Source organism: Tyto alba, unplaced genomic scaffold (assembly GCF_018691265.1).
Source record: "Tyto alba isolate M040663 unplaced genomic scaffold, T.alba_DEE_v4.0 Super-Scaffold_13, whole genome shotgun sequence".
NCBI classification, from domain to species: domain Eukaryota; kingdom Metazoa; phylum Chordata; class Aves; order Strigiformes; family Tytonidae; genus Tyto; species Tyto alba.
The window spans coordinates 44772446-44786367 of NW_024881275.1; the positions used below are offsets into that span (position 1 = coordinate 44772446).

The following is a 13922-nucleotide window of genomic DNA, read 5'->3' on the forward strand; positions in this document are numbered from 1 at the left end:
TTGCGATGGGAGTGTAAGAGGAAGTTCCCCACTATGCTGATGTTTTGAGTACGGCAGAAGACCTCTCCGGGCACTGTACTAAAAGGCATTTTCCCCAGTAGTACTCATTTTCATGATGAGAAATGAGATTTAACATTAATTATCAACAAATATTCTCCTTTGAAAACAAAATATCCACAGACACTGCTGAAAGGCAAAGCTCTCTGGGACCTGCACTTGCCAGCTACCAACTGGACAGTGGAGGACGTTGCCCATTTCCTGTCAAACCATCCAGAAGACTTTGAGACAGCAAATGGCTCAGTGTATACCTGGATGGATGCCTTCAATGAGACAGACCGGGCTATCCAGACCATCTCCCGCTTCATGGAGGTGAGATCCTGCTAGTGTGGGCAGGGAGCTGGGGAAGGGCACCATCTTGGTCTCCACCTGCAAGGTGGGGCACTCCCAGAAAGGGAAGATAAATGTTCCTCAGACCATTTCTGTAAATGACCAGACTTCAGTAGAGCTGAGTGCACAGCAAGTTAGAAAATGTAATTTATTCCAGTGCCTAAATATAGATGTAGGAACCTAACTATAGGCCTTGCTCCTATAGCTCTTGCTTTGGCCGTTGCATGTGGTTTCCCACCCTGCTGTTACTGGGTGACTGAGAGCTGCCACTTACTTCAGCAGTATAACACCTCATATTTCGATCTGGGGTTTTAGCTGGGGACTGTGGTGAAGCTAGCAGCTGCCTTAAGCTGAGGGAGACGTAGTAAATAATGAAATTTGTTCTGTTTGTTACTTGATCATCTTGGCATATGAGTGCAAACAGAAACAGTCCATGGCCTGTCAGTGGCCTGGTCTGTCCACTGATTTTTAGAGGCTAGTTTACTGGCAGCAGAGAAATTAAGACTATCTATGGAAATTGATGCTTAGATGGGATCCTGTAGCTAGTACTGCAATGCTACTTAACATCTTGTCCAGGAAATACCTTTGCTGCGTCATTTCTCAGTGGTATATGTTTGGCAGGTGACTATCAGGCAGGAAGAAGTTGCATCTCCAACAACTTGCTTGGCTACCATGAGCCATTGCAAAGTAGTCCAGTGCTGCAGCAACGTCTTGGGCATGGCCTCCTTTTTTCTCCCTCCCAAATGTAAACAAAGTACATTCTGGTTTGGTAACTTATCCCATAAACACTTTAAAATTTGTCCCTGTCTAGTGTGTCAACTTGGACAAACTGGAGCCTGTGGCCACAGAAGTCCGGCTTATAAACAAGTCTTTGGAGCTTCTGGATGAAAGGAGGTTTTGGGCTGGTATAGTCTTCACCGAAATAGCTCCTAACAGCATAGAGCTCCCTCAACATGTGAAATATAAGATACGCATGGACATTGATAATGTGGAAAGGACCAACAAGATCAAGGATGGGTGAGCCCTGACATGCTGCATTATGAACAGTGTCTTATGGGGGATACAGTGATGAGGATTTCTAACAGAAGGGTCTTGTTCTTTTGGTGCAGGTACTGGGATCCTGGTCCCCGTGCTGACCCCTTTGAGGATATGCGCTATGTTTGGGGAGGCTTTGCCTACCTGCAGGATGTTGTGGAACAGGCCATCATCAGGGTGCAGACAGGCACAGAGAAGATGACAGGAGTTTATGTGCAGCAGATGCCATACCCGTGTTACGTGGATGACATGTATGTATGCAGGCTGCTTAAAAAGCTCCCAGGAGGATTGTGGCTTGGGAGCCATGGGTATTGTGACTTCCAAGACATGGTTTATGTCCCTACTATCAGTGGGGGAGCAACGTACTTAATGTTCCTAATCTGTGGAATTAGGACATCTGCATGGATGATTTCGAATATGTAATGACTTGCAGAGTCCTTCCCAGGAGAAGGACTGTCTGTACAGGACTTTCACATACAGAGCACACTCCTGAGATGTGACCATATCCTCAAACCCAATACAGGCCAAATTAGCACTGGAATAAAAATCAGAGGCTGAGTCATGGGAGAGTGGAAAGGGGACAGTTGAGAGAAATCCCCAGGAAGGGCAGGTCTTCACACCTACTCTTCCACTGAGTGACAGTTGCAGCTCCAGCTCCCACTCCAGTCTGGTTATGTGCTCTAGATCCATCAGCCTCACCTTATGGTGAGACACTGATTCTGTGTTGTGCTTTGCAGATTGGCTGCTTTGTGCAATGAAACCTTAGCTGTTGCCATGCTCTGTTACAGCTTGAGTGGTCCCTGAAGTTGTAGTGATGTTTCTCATGCTGTTGCCCTGTCCTCTTTCCTTCTTTCTCTCAGATTTCTGCGTGTTATGAGCCGCTCCATGCCTCTCTTCATGACTCTAGCCTGGATCTACTCAGTGGCTGTGATAATTAAGGGCATTGTGTATGAGAAGGAAGCCCGGCTGAAGGAGACAATGAGGATTATGGGACTTGACAATGGCATCCTTTGGCTAAGCTGGTTCATTAGCAGCCTCATCCCTCTCCTGATGAGTGCAGGCCTGCTGGTACTGATCCTTAAGGTGAGTTGACTGGTTTGGTCTGTGGCAGCAGAATCTAGAGACTCGAGAGCCTGCCAAGCAGTGGTCTGCACTGGCACGCTGGGGAGGAGTTAGTGAGTGTGGGTTGACCAGCAACTTTTTGGGAACAGAGTTTTGTAACAAAATAGGGCTGAGTGGATGAAAATAGCAGGAGGGGCTATAGTAGATTCAGTGCTCTCAAAAAGGTGCCTTTGGTGCTGCTCCTCTTCTGGGAAGGCCGTTGTACAAATTGCAGCAAGCCCAGCCTCCCCTGGGCAGCAGCCCTGCAGATCTCCTTGTACTGGAGCCACCTTGGAGAGTCCTTTCAAAGCCTGATACACCTGTTTTTCTTCTGCTAGATGGGGAATCTGCTGCCCTACAGTGACCCTAGCGTGGTGTTTGTTTTCCTCTCGATCTTCGGTGTTGTGACCATCCTCCAGTGCTTCCTCATCAGCACTGTATTCTCCAGGGCCAATCTGGCAGCTGCCTGTGGGGGCATCGTCTATTTCACACTGTACCTGCCTTATGTGCTGTGTGTTGCCTGGCAAGACTATGTCAGCTTCTCACTCAAGATCTTTGCGGTGAGTCTTGAAAAACTGTCCTGGGTACTGGGCCTCCACCAGCATGGCACTCAGCAGCTCTCTAGCTGGACACTGGTAACAACATGGGGAAGTGACAATGGGAGGATAATTTTCCAGTGTAAAAGGCTATTGGGGCTGGGTTTGATGAAGAGATTGACTGAACCTGCTAGGAGCTGCTGGGAGGGTTTTGTTGGCTTTGGTAGCAGAAGTAATTCAGCCAGACAAAGCTGTCTTGATCTCTGTATGCTGTGATGCTGTACCACCATATATGCAGGCTGAAGGAACCAGCTGCCTTTCCTCTGCACAACACTTTTTACCTGTCTGGAGAGGGTGGCTGTTGATGATGTTTTCCCTTGCATAGAAGTCCAGAGAGCAGGGGAGAATAAATAGGGAAACAAACAATTCTAGCTGGTGGTCCACCGGAGACTTCAGGCCTTGTTTGCTTGATGGAACCAAGGCTGAGTCTTTCTGCATATAGTCATGCTGCTTGGACCCTTGACTTTTCCTGCAAGGCTTCTGGACCATGTCCCTTAGCCTTGTGGTGAAGCTGAGCTGCAGAGTTGGAGAGTAGTTGTGAAAAACTGAATGCGTGTTCATATCTCCCATTTGCAGAGCCTGCTGTCTCCAGTAGCCTTTGGCTTTGGTTGTGAGTACTTTGCACTCTTTGAGGAGCAGGGAGTTGGTGTTCAGTGGGATAACTTCTTTGAGAGCCCATTGGAAGAAGATGGCTTTAGCATCACCACATCTGCTGTCATGATGTTGTTCGACACCTTCCTATATGGGGTCATGACCTGGTACATTGAGTCTGTCTTCCCAGGTGAGGTCTGCTTTTGAGGGAGGATCATGTCTTCACACTTTCACATAGATCCTTTCTTCCTGCTCATTTGCCAAAGGGAAAATTGGGCCCATTTTTAAGCAGAGCTCCAAAAAGGTCATGGAGGAAAACCACAGACTAGCATCATGTTAAGGTTGTTGCTGCTGATAGCAGTGATTGTTGTGCAGCACAGAGGCTGTGCCCCATTGTGGTGATGGCTGATCTAGTCCCAGAAGCTTTGCTGCACTTCAGCTGTTCCCTCCTCTGAACTGCTAAGTCCACAGACCCTGCTGCAGGGGAATGGTTGAGAGTATCAGCACCACATGTGGCTGCTTACCACCTTTCAGCACAGGGCTTTTAACCCTGAAGTGAAGTTTGGGGAAAGAGATGTGTCTTTCTCCCAAAGTCTGGCAGTGACTTCATAAAGAAAGATCTCTTCATTGTTCTGCCCAACCTAGAGGCTTGCTGGGGGTGGAGTACTTACCTTCTTGTGCTGAAAGCTAGTGTAAGAAAAGAGACAGATGCAGTCAGGCTCATGTAATGCTTTTCTCTTTAGGCCAGTATGGGATTCCCAGGCCCTGGTACTTCCCTTTCACAAAGTCCTATTGGTTTGGTGAGGAAGCACAGGACAGACAGCACCCTCATTCTGACCAGAAAGGGCCTTCAGAAGGTAAGTGCTGGACACAGAGCCTTTCTGCAGTGAAGTGTTATGGTCTGCCTTTTTTGAAAGGAGAGTCAAATGACAACAGGACTGGCATGGCTAAGGTGAAACTGGTCATGACTTTGTTATCACAGTCTGGGTATCCTGATCAAGTGGGTGTATCCAGATAAACCCAAGATACTTTGCCCACTTGAGTGCAGGTGGGTACTTCAGCCTTATGGAATTGAGAATTTTCCTGGTTTTGCTGCTCCTGGTGACACTGGAGATCTCCAACTCCCAGACGAGCCCAGTAGAGAGAAAAGAGCTATAACACAACTTTTGTGCATGGTTCCTGTCCCTGAGGAAGAGATGTGGTCAGTTCTTCATATAGTTCATTTCTCCTTGGATCTCCACAGACTTGGGGGAATGTGATGTTTGTTAGAACTCCTACACAGTTGCTGTTAAAACCTATCATATCTCTCTACTTTGCTGTTTCCTTCCAGTCTGCAAGGAGGAAGAGCCTATGCATCTGAGCCTTGGGGTTTCCATCCAGAACCTGGTCAAGGTTTATCGTGATGGCAAGAAAGTTGCTGTAGATGGTCTCACACTGAACTTCTATGAGGGGCAAATCACCTCCTTTCTGGGACATAATGGAGCAGGGAAAACCACTACAATGTAAGAAAAAAACAATGCTTTTAAGATAGTGGGGAAAGCAATTATATATTTTGGTTCCTATCAATATGGTACAGGTATCTGTACAACTGCAGTGTGCAAGCTGGTGCAGACTAGGGTGCTCTGCTGATTTACCCTGGTTGTGCAGCTGCCTCACAAGATGCACAGATACAGGGGACTGAAACCTGGAGGTAGTTCAGGTTGAGGCTGTGCCGAATGAATCTGATGGCAGCATTTTTTAGTAATGCTATTTGTAATTCTGACTTACCACTGTAAGCGAAAGAGTTGAGACTTGAAAAGTCAAGAAAATTTTAGAGGGGAAAAAAAGATTTCCTTGAAGCAGAGTCATGTGCTTTGATCACTGTTAAAACCATTGGAGCTGATTTTTTATTTTTTTTTTTTTTAATCCATTAGTGAGATATTTCTCAGACTACTTTCCTGATGTCAGTGTTCCCCATAGCTTCTGCCCACTCTTCCTTCATCTATCCTGGTATGTGCAGCAGCCATTTCCTAGTAGTGGAACCTGCTTATCTGTTGTATTTGTCTTTCAGGTCCATCTTGACTGGCTTGTTCCCCCCAACCTCGGGCACAGCCTTCATCCTGGGCAAAGATATCCGCTCTGAGCTCAGCACTATCAGGCAGAACCTGGGTGTATGTCCACAACACAACGTGCTGTTTGACTTGTGAGTAGCATCTGTGAGATGCAGAACTGGCGTTATCCTACAGACATTTGGGTTCTTTAGGAGACAGTAGTGTATTTTCAGCTAGGACAGCCCTATCCTTATCTGTGTGTATGGTGTGAGACAGTGGCGTGGTGTGAGATTGGTACAAGGACATCCTATCTATTAGCATGTTCATACATGTTAGTGAATTATTAGCAAGAGTCTACAGTTTCATCTTTCATGTCCATTTAAAGAAACCTACTCCATTAAACTTAACTGAGCCAGTTGTTTTCCCAGTACCTAGTGATATGAAATGTTTGGGGTACTCTGTCAAGCACCCTTAAAAGGAGGATTATTTACATTGGTGCTGAATAGCCACACCCTGAAATCAAGCCCAAGTTGAACACACCCAATCTATAGCTCCTTCCTGAGACCTTTGCCTTAAAAGATGTTTTCCCAAGCAAACAAACATGCCTACTGTAATGCTAATACAAGGGATGAATCCCAGCATGGTGTTCTTAGTTGTGCCCTAAGCCTGCTTCTGTTCCCTAGGCTGACTGTGGAGGAGCACATCTGGTTCTATGCTCGGCTCAAAGGGCTGCCAGAAAAGAAGGTGAAAGAGGAGATGGAGCAGATGGCAATAGATGTTGGTTTGCCTCACAAACTGAAAGCTAGGACAAGCAAACTCTCTGGTAGGTTCAGTTGCTTTTACATTTCTCAGCTCCTTCCTCAGCCCCAGAAAAACTCAGGTTTCACAGAAGCTGCATCACAGATCTTGGTTGGATCCTCCAATTAAATATAGACTACCACACAATTAAGAAATTGAGGAAATCAGTTATTTATTAAGTACCTAATCAGTATATCTTAGTAAATTGAACAATTTCACACTGTCTTATGCTATCTAATGGCCATAACAAATCACTCGTTTTCATTGAGTATGTTGTGCTTGTTTCCACCATGACATGAGATATGTGTTCTCCCAATGCTTACTAATATGTTTGGGTTTAGGAGAGAGTGGCTCAGACCATAATCTCCAAGTCCCTTGCTGCTTGTGAACTGCATGTACCTTTCTTATGCTGACTGCTGCTTCTTCACTTGGCGTTCTGGAGTGTCCTTCCCCTTTTTTCAGGAGTGGCAGGATTCCTGTATCAGTCAGTACTGGACAGTTGAAGGACCAAGACTCCTTTTTCTCTGACTCAACTATCAGCACAAACTGCACATTTGACTTTGGGAAGTTGGAGCAAATGGCCACATTGTCTTTAGTATTGAAGAGTATAATATAGTTTCTTGCTGCTGCCTCTGGCACACATTTCCACAGGAGGGGTGTCTCTTGGGCACCTACTTCTGCAGCTCAAACTCTGAAAACCTGTGCTCCAGATCCTCAGATATGGTTAGGCCTCCAAGTTGGCGACTTGCTACTGACAATGTTGAGATAGTATGATTCACTTAGGGAAGGTCTTGCAAAATGTGGTTTCCTGCTATAGGGGGAAAGTTGGTCTCCACTGAGGGAAGATCATCCAGATGAATTATGCCCTGTTATGAAGGTGATGGGACTCTGAAGACCTGAAACAGTAGTAGTGCTTGGCCTTCTCAGTATGCAATTCTGCCTTCCTTGGAGACCTCATTATCCACTGGCTGCAGCTATTGCTGTTCCCCTCATCTCTCCATCAGTCTGAACACCTCTTTCTTCTTGTTCCTGTCAGGTGGCATGCAGAGGAAGCTCTCAGTTGCATTAGCCTTTGTTGGTGGCTCCAAGGTTGTCATTTTGGATGAGCCAACAGCTGGGGTGGATCCTTATTCTCGCAGAGGGATATGGGAATTGCTCCTGAAGTATCGGCAAGGTATGTGGTCTTTTTCTCTACTCTTACTGAATGTGTCATGGAAAGAAAAAGAAAATCAATCTAACTCATGACTGTTCTCAAAATAGCAGTGTGTCTTTGCAAATCTGTTGTTGCCTGCACTGAGGAAGGAACAAAAAGCGTGCAGGACAAGGATGTTCTGATCTCTCATCTGTCCTCCTTTCTCATCCTATTCATGTCAGAGCTCAAGAACAAAGTTCCTCACTGGGTTGTGAGGGCAGTTAAAGTCAGAAATTCACCCTTGGTGTGCAGCTGTGTCTTGTTCTGCTCTGTGCAACAAACCTTGCTGACATGAAATTAACCTGCCTTTGCTGAGCATGACAAGGGCCTGCAGAGACTGTGGAAAATAAACGCATTACATCAATTGTGCACCTTTTCCATACTGTTAACTTTGTTCAAAGAAGTTTGTGGTATCAATTTCCAATCCAACTTCATGGCAAAATCCAGATGATTGTGGCTTTGGCTTGGGAGCATGGGTATGGTTGACTTACCATCAGTGTCTTCCCTTGCTTTCTTACAGGCCGCACTATCATTCTCTCCACTCACCACATGGATGAGGCAGACATTCTTGGGGACCGGATTGCCATAATTTCTCATGGCAAGCTCTGCTGTGTTGGCTCTTCTCTCTTCCTGAAGAACCAGCTAGGAACAGGCTATTATTTGACCCTGGTCAAGAAGGATGTGGATTCTTCTCTGAGCTCCTGCCGAAACAGCAGCAGCACAGTGTCCTATCTGAAAAAGGTACAGCTGACCCTTCCTGCTCATAGTCATTCTTCCATCATGAAATGTTAGGCTTATGGAAAGCAGCAGCTAAGATTTTAGATGACAGAATGTCTCAGAGAGAAATCCCTTATTCTTTTAAATATTACTTGCTTTTATAGGTATTATGCCAGATTGTGCCTGGTTAAACTGTTGCATGGGACATATATCTCCATTATGGTTTCTTTCAAAGCTGATTGGAGAGGCACAGAATAGATGAAGTGGAATCTTTTGTAACACTCGGTTCTATAACTGTGACCTCTTACTTGTATTTCAGCCCTTTGCAGTGGTATGTCACTATTAATTTGACTCCTCTGTGGAGTATCCAGCATGTTGCAGCATCTGGTTGTAGTTACCTAGCGTAGCATCTGGTGGGCCCATTTTTGATTAAGCAGCAGAAAACAATGGTTGTCTTCTCTTTTGTGACTAGGATGACAGTGTCTCCCAGAGCAGCTCTGACGCTGGCCTTGGCAGTGACCATGAAAGTGACACACTGACAATAGGTGAGGCTTGGAAGAGAATGTAGGATTCAGTCCCAGTGCTGATATTGCTTTATCTTTGACCTTGGACAACTGCCTTAACCTTGCACCCCTGTACAGCTATGGTCTTGGGACAATTATTAAATTCAGAGATGGTATTTTAAAATTCATAAATACTGGAACATTTTTCTTCAGTGAGCCATTTTGGGCTCAAGCTGTCCTGAGATTTAATAACCAAAGATTATATAGTTGCTAGGCCTGTTAGCAATATGTAACATTTGCTGGTGAGCTGTACATCAATGACTTGTAGGGCTGCCAGTAGTATGAGAAAGCTCTCCCAAATTCTTCAAACAAAAAGAATAGCTAGGCTTTGGTCCAGGCTTTCAACCAAGCTTGTGTTAAATGTAAAAAGAAACCAGACTTTCCATGGAAATGAGCTGCTTTCCAGAGATGTCTCATTTTCCCTCCTTAGCTTGCAGCAGGGTTTTTCAGAGTGAAGTCTTCTTTCCACATAATGAGCAGTAACAAGATGAACACTGTCTTTTCCTTTTGGTTCTTCTAGATGTCTCTGCAATTTCAAACCTCATTACCAAGCATGTTCCTGAGGCCAGGCTAGTGGAGGACATTGGTCATGAATTAACCTATGTCTTGCCATACAAGGCTGCCAAAGAGGGAGCTTTTGTGGAGCTGTTCCATGAAATTGATGACCGTCTCTCTGACCTTGGCATTTCCAGCTACGGCATCTCTGAAACCACTCTGGAGGAGGTGAGTGAGCTGAAGATTCTGTTTTGACTTAAACTAGGCAAAATGAATCATGGCAGAAGTAAGAATGAGACAGAGTCTTGTCTCTCTGTAAAGACAGAAGTTGTGAAACAGGAAGCTTTGTGTTTCTCTCCAAAAAGGATTGTCTTCCGCTCTGTTAAAGTGTGTGCTCATGGAAGTGTACATTAAAAACTGAAATGTGGTACAGGCAAGCATAGACATGTCCTTTGTATTCAGTTGCACTTTGCTGAGATGTCATATGAAGGTTGACTCCCAATTTGGCTTCTAATGACTGTTTAAACACCTTTGAGGTATTTTTAGGATGCTTTGTACTGCACTTAACTGAAACCACACATTTTTGTTTTGGAGATGGTACTTTACAGAAACCACTTAAATGCATGCCCTTGTCAGGGCTGTTTTTAGGCTTTGCTCCTTGTGACTGTGTTCCAACTGACAAGTCTCCCTTTCTTTTATCACAGAAGTGTCATGCACTTTATCCCCTGTTTATATGAAATGTCTTTTTTTTTGTTTGTTTGTTTAAATAATGAAGAGGGAAACCAAAACAGTGGTGTTGTCACTTACTGGGGTTGCCTTCTAGGTCCTCCCACACCTGTGAAAGCTTTGGCTGCTATCTGCAATTTGAATTTTTTTTTTTTTTTTTCCTTCTGGTTTAGGAGAGTCTGTGGAACAAGTTCCACAAAGGTGCATGAATAGGAGTGTGAGCACTGTCAGACTAGGTGGAAGTTGGGATTGCCCAGATTAAGTAACGAGGTCTTTATCTGAGACATGGGAAAGAGTCTGTTTGAGATGCACTGAGAACTGACATTGGAAAGGGGGAACAGCTGGTATGTGGATACGGTCTGGCTCCTGCAAGCTGGAGAGAAACCAGAGTCCATATCCCTATCATGCAGGGGATAAGCCTTGTATCCTCTGTTCTTGTGCTACATCTGTCACATCTTGTGCTCTCTCATGACATCATCTGAAGTAGCCCTCACAGTATTTCTACCCTTCTAATTTTCGCTGACACTTGTCATTGCTTTTCAGATCTTCCTAAAAGTGGCTGATGATAGCGGTGTAGATGCAGAAACCTCAGGTGGGTGTAGTTGTCTCCTGTGATGCTGAAGCAGACTTCGGGGGAAAGTACCCTTTTGCATGGTATTTGTGCTGTTTAAGCACAAGGCTGACCAAGCATAGATATTTCAAGAGTAAAATTGTGGTTCAGGGCTTAGCATCCAGGCAAATAAAGGCTGTAGTGGGTATCTCAAATGAGGAGCGTTCCTGGTCTCACCAACCTTGGGCCAGGTGGGTGATCTTTGTATATGGAAGTATATCCAGCTATACAGTGACACATGTCAAGGTGTAACAGATCCTATTTCAGACTGAACTGGAACTCTGCTGTGCTAATATTTTAAATGACCTAAACCCGCTATTCTTAGTATACTTAATGCAGGCTTTTATATACTGTAACTTCTGTAGACTCTGGGGTAGCATGTATATTTTGTAATAATGGAGAAATACTAGTGTTTGAGTGTATTGTGAATTACTTGACTGACACTATTGTCTGTTCTAACGAATAGGCAAAACTCTTGACAGAGTCATGCCACAGTAGGGACCAAATGACTTCCTCTTTCCAAGAGCAGCTTGCTACACTAAGTGCCTGTGCCAGCATTTCCCGATAAACTAGTGCTAGCAAATTGTGCTTGGAGTTGTATGCATACTAGGTGAGAATTTTCTTAGAGTGTAGCCTGCCATTTCCATGGCTAAATGAAAAGTGTCCAGTGCCCTGGAAGAAACTTATAGGACAGCACACAAAAAATGGTGCATAAAAGGTGACCCTTGCAGAATAACAGTCTTGGTTTTACTTATACCTGCACTGGAGTCACTCCAGACCAACTCTTCAGTTTGCAAATGTAAAACATATAAAATGAGTATGATAATGCTCTGATTTTTCTGGGACTAATTGGAGATTAGTTCAACTGATCATAACTGCGTTATTTTCAGATGGGACACTGCCAGCCAGAAGAAACAGGCGTGTGTTTGGAGACAGACAGAGCTGCCTTCGTCCATTTACTGAAGATGATGTGTTTGATCCTAATGATTCAGACATAGATCCAGGTATTGCTGGGGCTCAAGCCTGTTCTCTTCTTGTGGACACTCTTTCATATAATAAATACCACAGGCTGAGACTGCCAAAGGGAGTGGTGTTTTGCCTTTAGGAATAGTGGGCCTGCTCAGTCCTCCCACCAAGGCTCAGAGAGATAAGGGTGAAAATGCATTAATGTGAATTTCTGTTGCCATGTCTGCTCACCACTCTGTTTTTTTTGATGAGTGCTCCAGCCGTCACCCTGTGTCTCCAGCACATAAGTGCCCAGAGAACATCTCTGTGAGTTTTGAATGATGGTTATTTCTCTTGCTAGCAGAATCCAGAGAGACAGACCTTCTCAGTGGCATGGATGGGAAAGGCTCCTACCAGATGAGAGGCTGGAAGCTTACCCAGCAGCAGTTCATGGCTCTGTTGTGGAAGAGGCTGCTTATTGCCAAGAGAAGCCGAAAGGGCTTCTTTGCTCAGGTGAGAGCATCCAACATGTGCAGGGTCCCTCAGCAGAGACACCTCTGGACCATGAATTTATTCAGAGTTGAAGGTGGGGAGAAAACCTTAAGGAAATACAGATAACAAAAACTGGTCTTCACTGCACATCTGAGCAAAAGGGGGCCTGTGCAAGTGGAAGAAGTTACATGATAACCAAGTGGTTACAGCATTCTTCCACAGCAAGAATGCAACTAAGGTTCAAATCCAAATTTGGCCTCAAGAGCAGCATTTGCAGGCTGAATCCTCTGCATTCTGATTGAATGCCAGGATAGGTCTTGTATTGGTGTCTAGCAATGTCTTGGTGTAAATAGCAAAGACCTTCCTGGAAAACTTTGAATAAGTTTTGATCCATTAAGTGACTCACATGTAGCTGCTGATGCCTTTGGGAACATTCGCTTTAAAAAAGGTTTACTCTTTCCTTGCGATTTCAGATTGTGCTACCAGCTGTCTTTGTGTGCATTGCTCTCATGTTCAGCCTGATCGTTCCTCCCTTTGGGAAGTATCCCAGCCTGGAATTACAGCCCTGGATGTATGATGAGCAGTACACTTTTATTAGGTATGTTTCTTGTGGCCCGGAAATGGTGCTGAATCCTACAATTCTGTTCTTCTCTGCAAGCGTGAGTTACTGAGTTCCTCATCAGGATGATTAAATTTGTTTTCTGTGCTTAGTTCAGAAGCACTTTTTAAGAGTCCTGGTATTTCATTTTTGGATCTTTAAATGCCAACTCTAACTACTGGCAAGGCCATACCTGTTTCTGAATGGTGCTGTGACTGTAGTAATACTATGCATAAAGACCAGGAGTGTATGTGTACTCCTAGGCCAAGTGTTCTTCAAAGGGAAATCTCTACCCATATCCTTTCCTGAGCTCTCTGCCTTTCTCTGCTGCTGCTTTTGCTGTGTGCCTGTTATCCCACTGACCTGATAGTGTTTCTCTGCTGTACCCATAGCAATGATGCTCCAGAAGATACAGGCACTCAGAGGCTTTTGGATGCCCTTCTCAATAAGCCTGGTTTTGGAACACGCTGTATGCAGGGACACTCCATCCCGTAAGTATTGCTCCAGACTGGGAAGAGAAAGCCCAGCCTCAGCTTCTGGTCACCCAGTAGATTTAGCTGGCTTTAGGGAATGATAGTCATGTGTTGCCAGAGTAGGATTTAAGTGAAAAGAGCTGCAATTACATTCCATTTTTCTGCTCAGAACCTTTTAGATAGTTACCAGCCCTCAGCATGGTGAGGGAGTGAGGTCTGAATGCAGACTGTTACTGACAGAGATGGAGACAGTAGTCTGTGCCTCAAATTACTGTTTGGTCCTGAACATGGAAAAGGATCTTGTCATGTTGCTGTATGTTACTGACTGTAGCTATTCCCATTGCACAGTCCCTTGTTTATAGCTGCACTGGAAACCTAGGTTAGAACCCCACAAACACCAGCAGAAAGAGTGGAGAGCCAGACAGCATTGGTGTTTCCTAGCTCTGCTACTGACTTGCTGCATGGCCTTGGGCAGATCACTGAAGATCCAGGCTGTGAGTGCAGAAGAAAGGTATACAGAATCCAGGATGGTGTGTCTCTAGTCTAGAAGAACTGCAGCTTTTGTTCACAGGA

The 13922-nt window shown here is 44.9% G+C and overlaps 1 protein-coding gene across 4 annotated transcripts in view; it reads left to right on the forward strand.

Annotated features, from left to right (window-relative positions):
- The window catches only part of ABCA1 (ATP binding cassette subfamily A member 1), a 99002-nt gene that overhangs the window by 68323 nt on the left and 16757 nt on the right, over positions 1 to 13922 (forward strand). For 3 of the 4 annotated variants that reach the window (XM_042787638.1, XM_042787637.1, XM_033009235.2), the window contains 19 exons: positions 181 to 369; positions 1199 to 1404; positions 1497 to 1673; positions 2283 to 2505; positions 2862 to 3083; positions 3696 to 3900; positions 4454 to 4567; positions 5041 to 5212; positions 5761 to 5892; positions 6424 to 6563; positions 7575 to 7712; positions 8251 to 8471; positions 8920 to 8992; positions 9531 to 9733; positions 10775 to 10823; positions 11732 to 11845; positions 12148 to 12299; positions 12752 to 12876; positions 13269 to 13367. In XM_042787638.1, coding sequence (XP_042643572.1) covers positions 181 to 369; positions 1199 to 1404; positions 1497 to 1673; positions 2283 to 2505; positions 2862 to 3083; positions 3696 to 3900; positions 4454 to 4567; positions 5041 to 5212; positions 5761 to 5892; positions 6424 to 6563; positions 7575 to 7712; positions 8251 to 8471; positions 8920 to 8992; positions 9531 to 9733; positions 10775 to 10823; positions 11732 to 11845; positions 12148 to 12299; positions 12752 to 12876; positions 13269 to 13367 — 2954 coding nt within the window. The remainder of the gene's footprint in view (positions 1 to 180; positions 370 to 1198; positions 1405 to 1496; positions 1674 to 2282; positions 2506 to 2861; positions 3084 to 3695; positions 3901 to 4453; positions 4568 to 5040; positions 5213 to 5760; positions 5893 to 6423; positions 6564 to 7574; positions 7713 to 8250; positions 8472 to 8919; positions 8993 to 9530; positions 9734 to 10774; positions 10824 to 11731; positions 11846 to 12147; positions 12300 to 12751; positions 12877 to 13268; positions 13368 to 13922) is intronic. The other variant, XM_042787640.1, reaches the window with a different exon arrangement.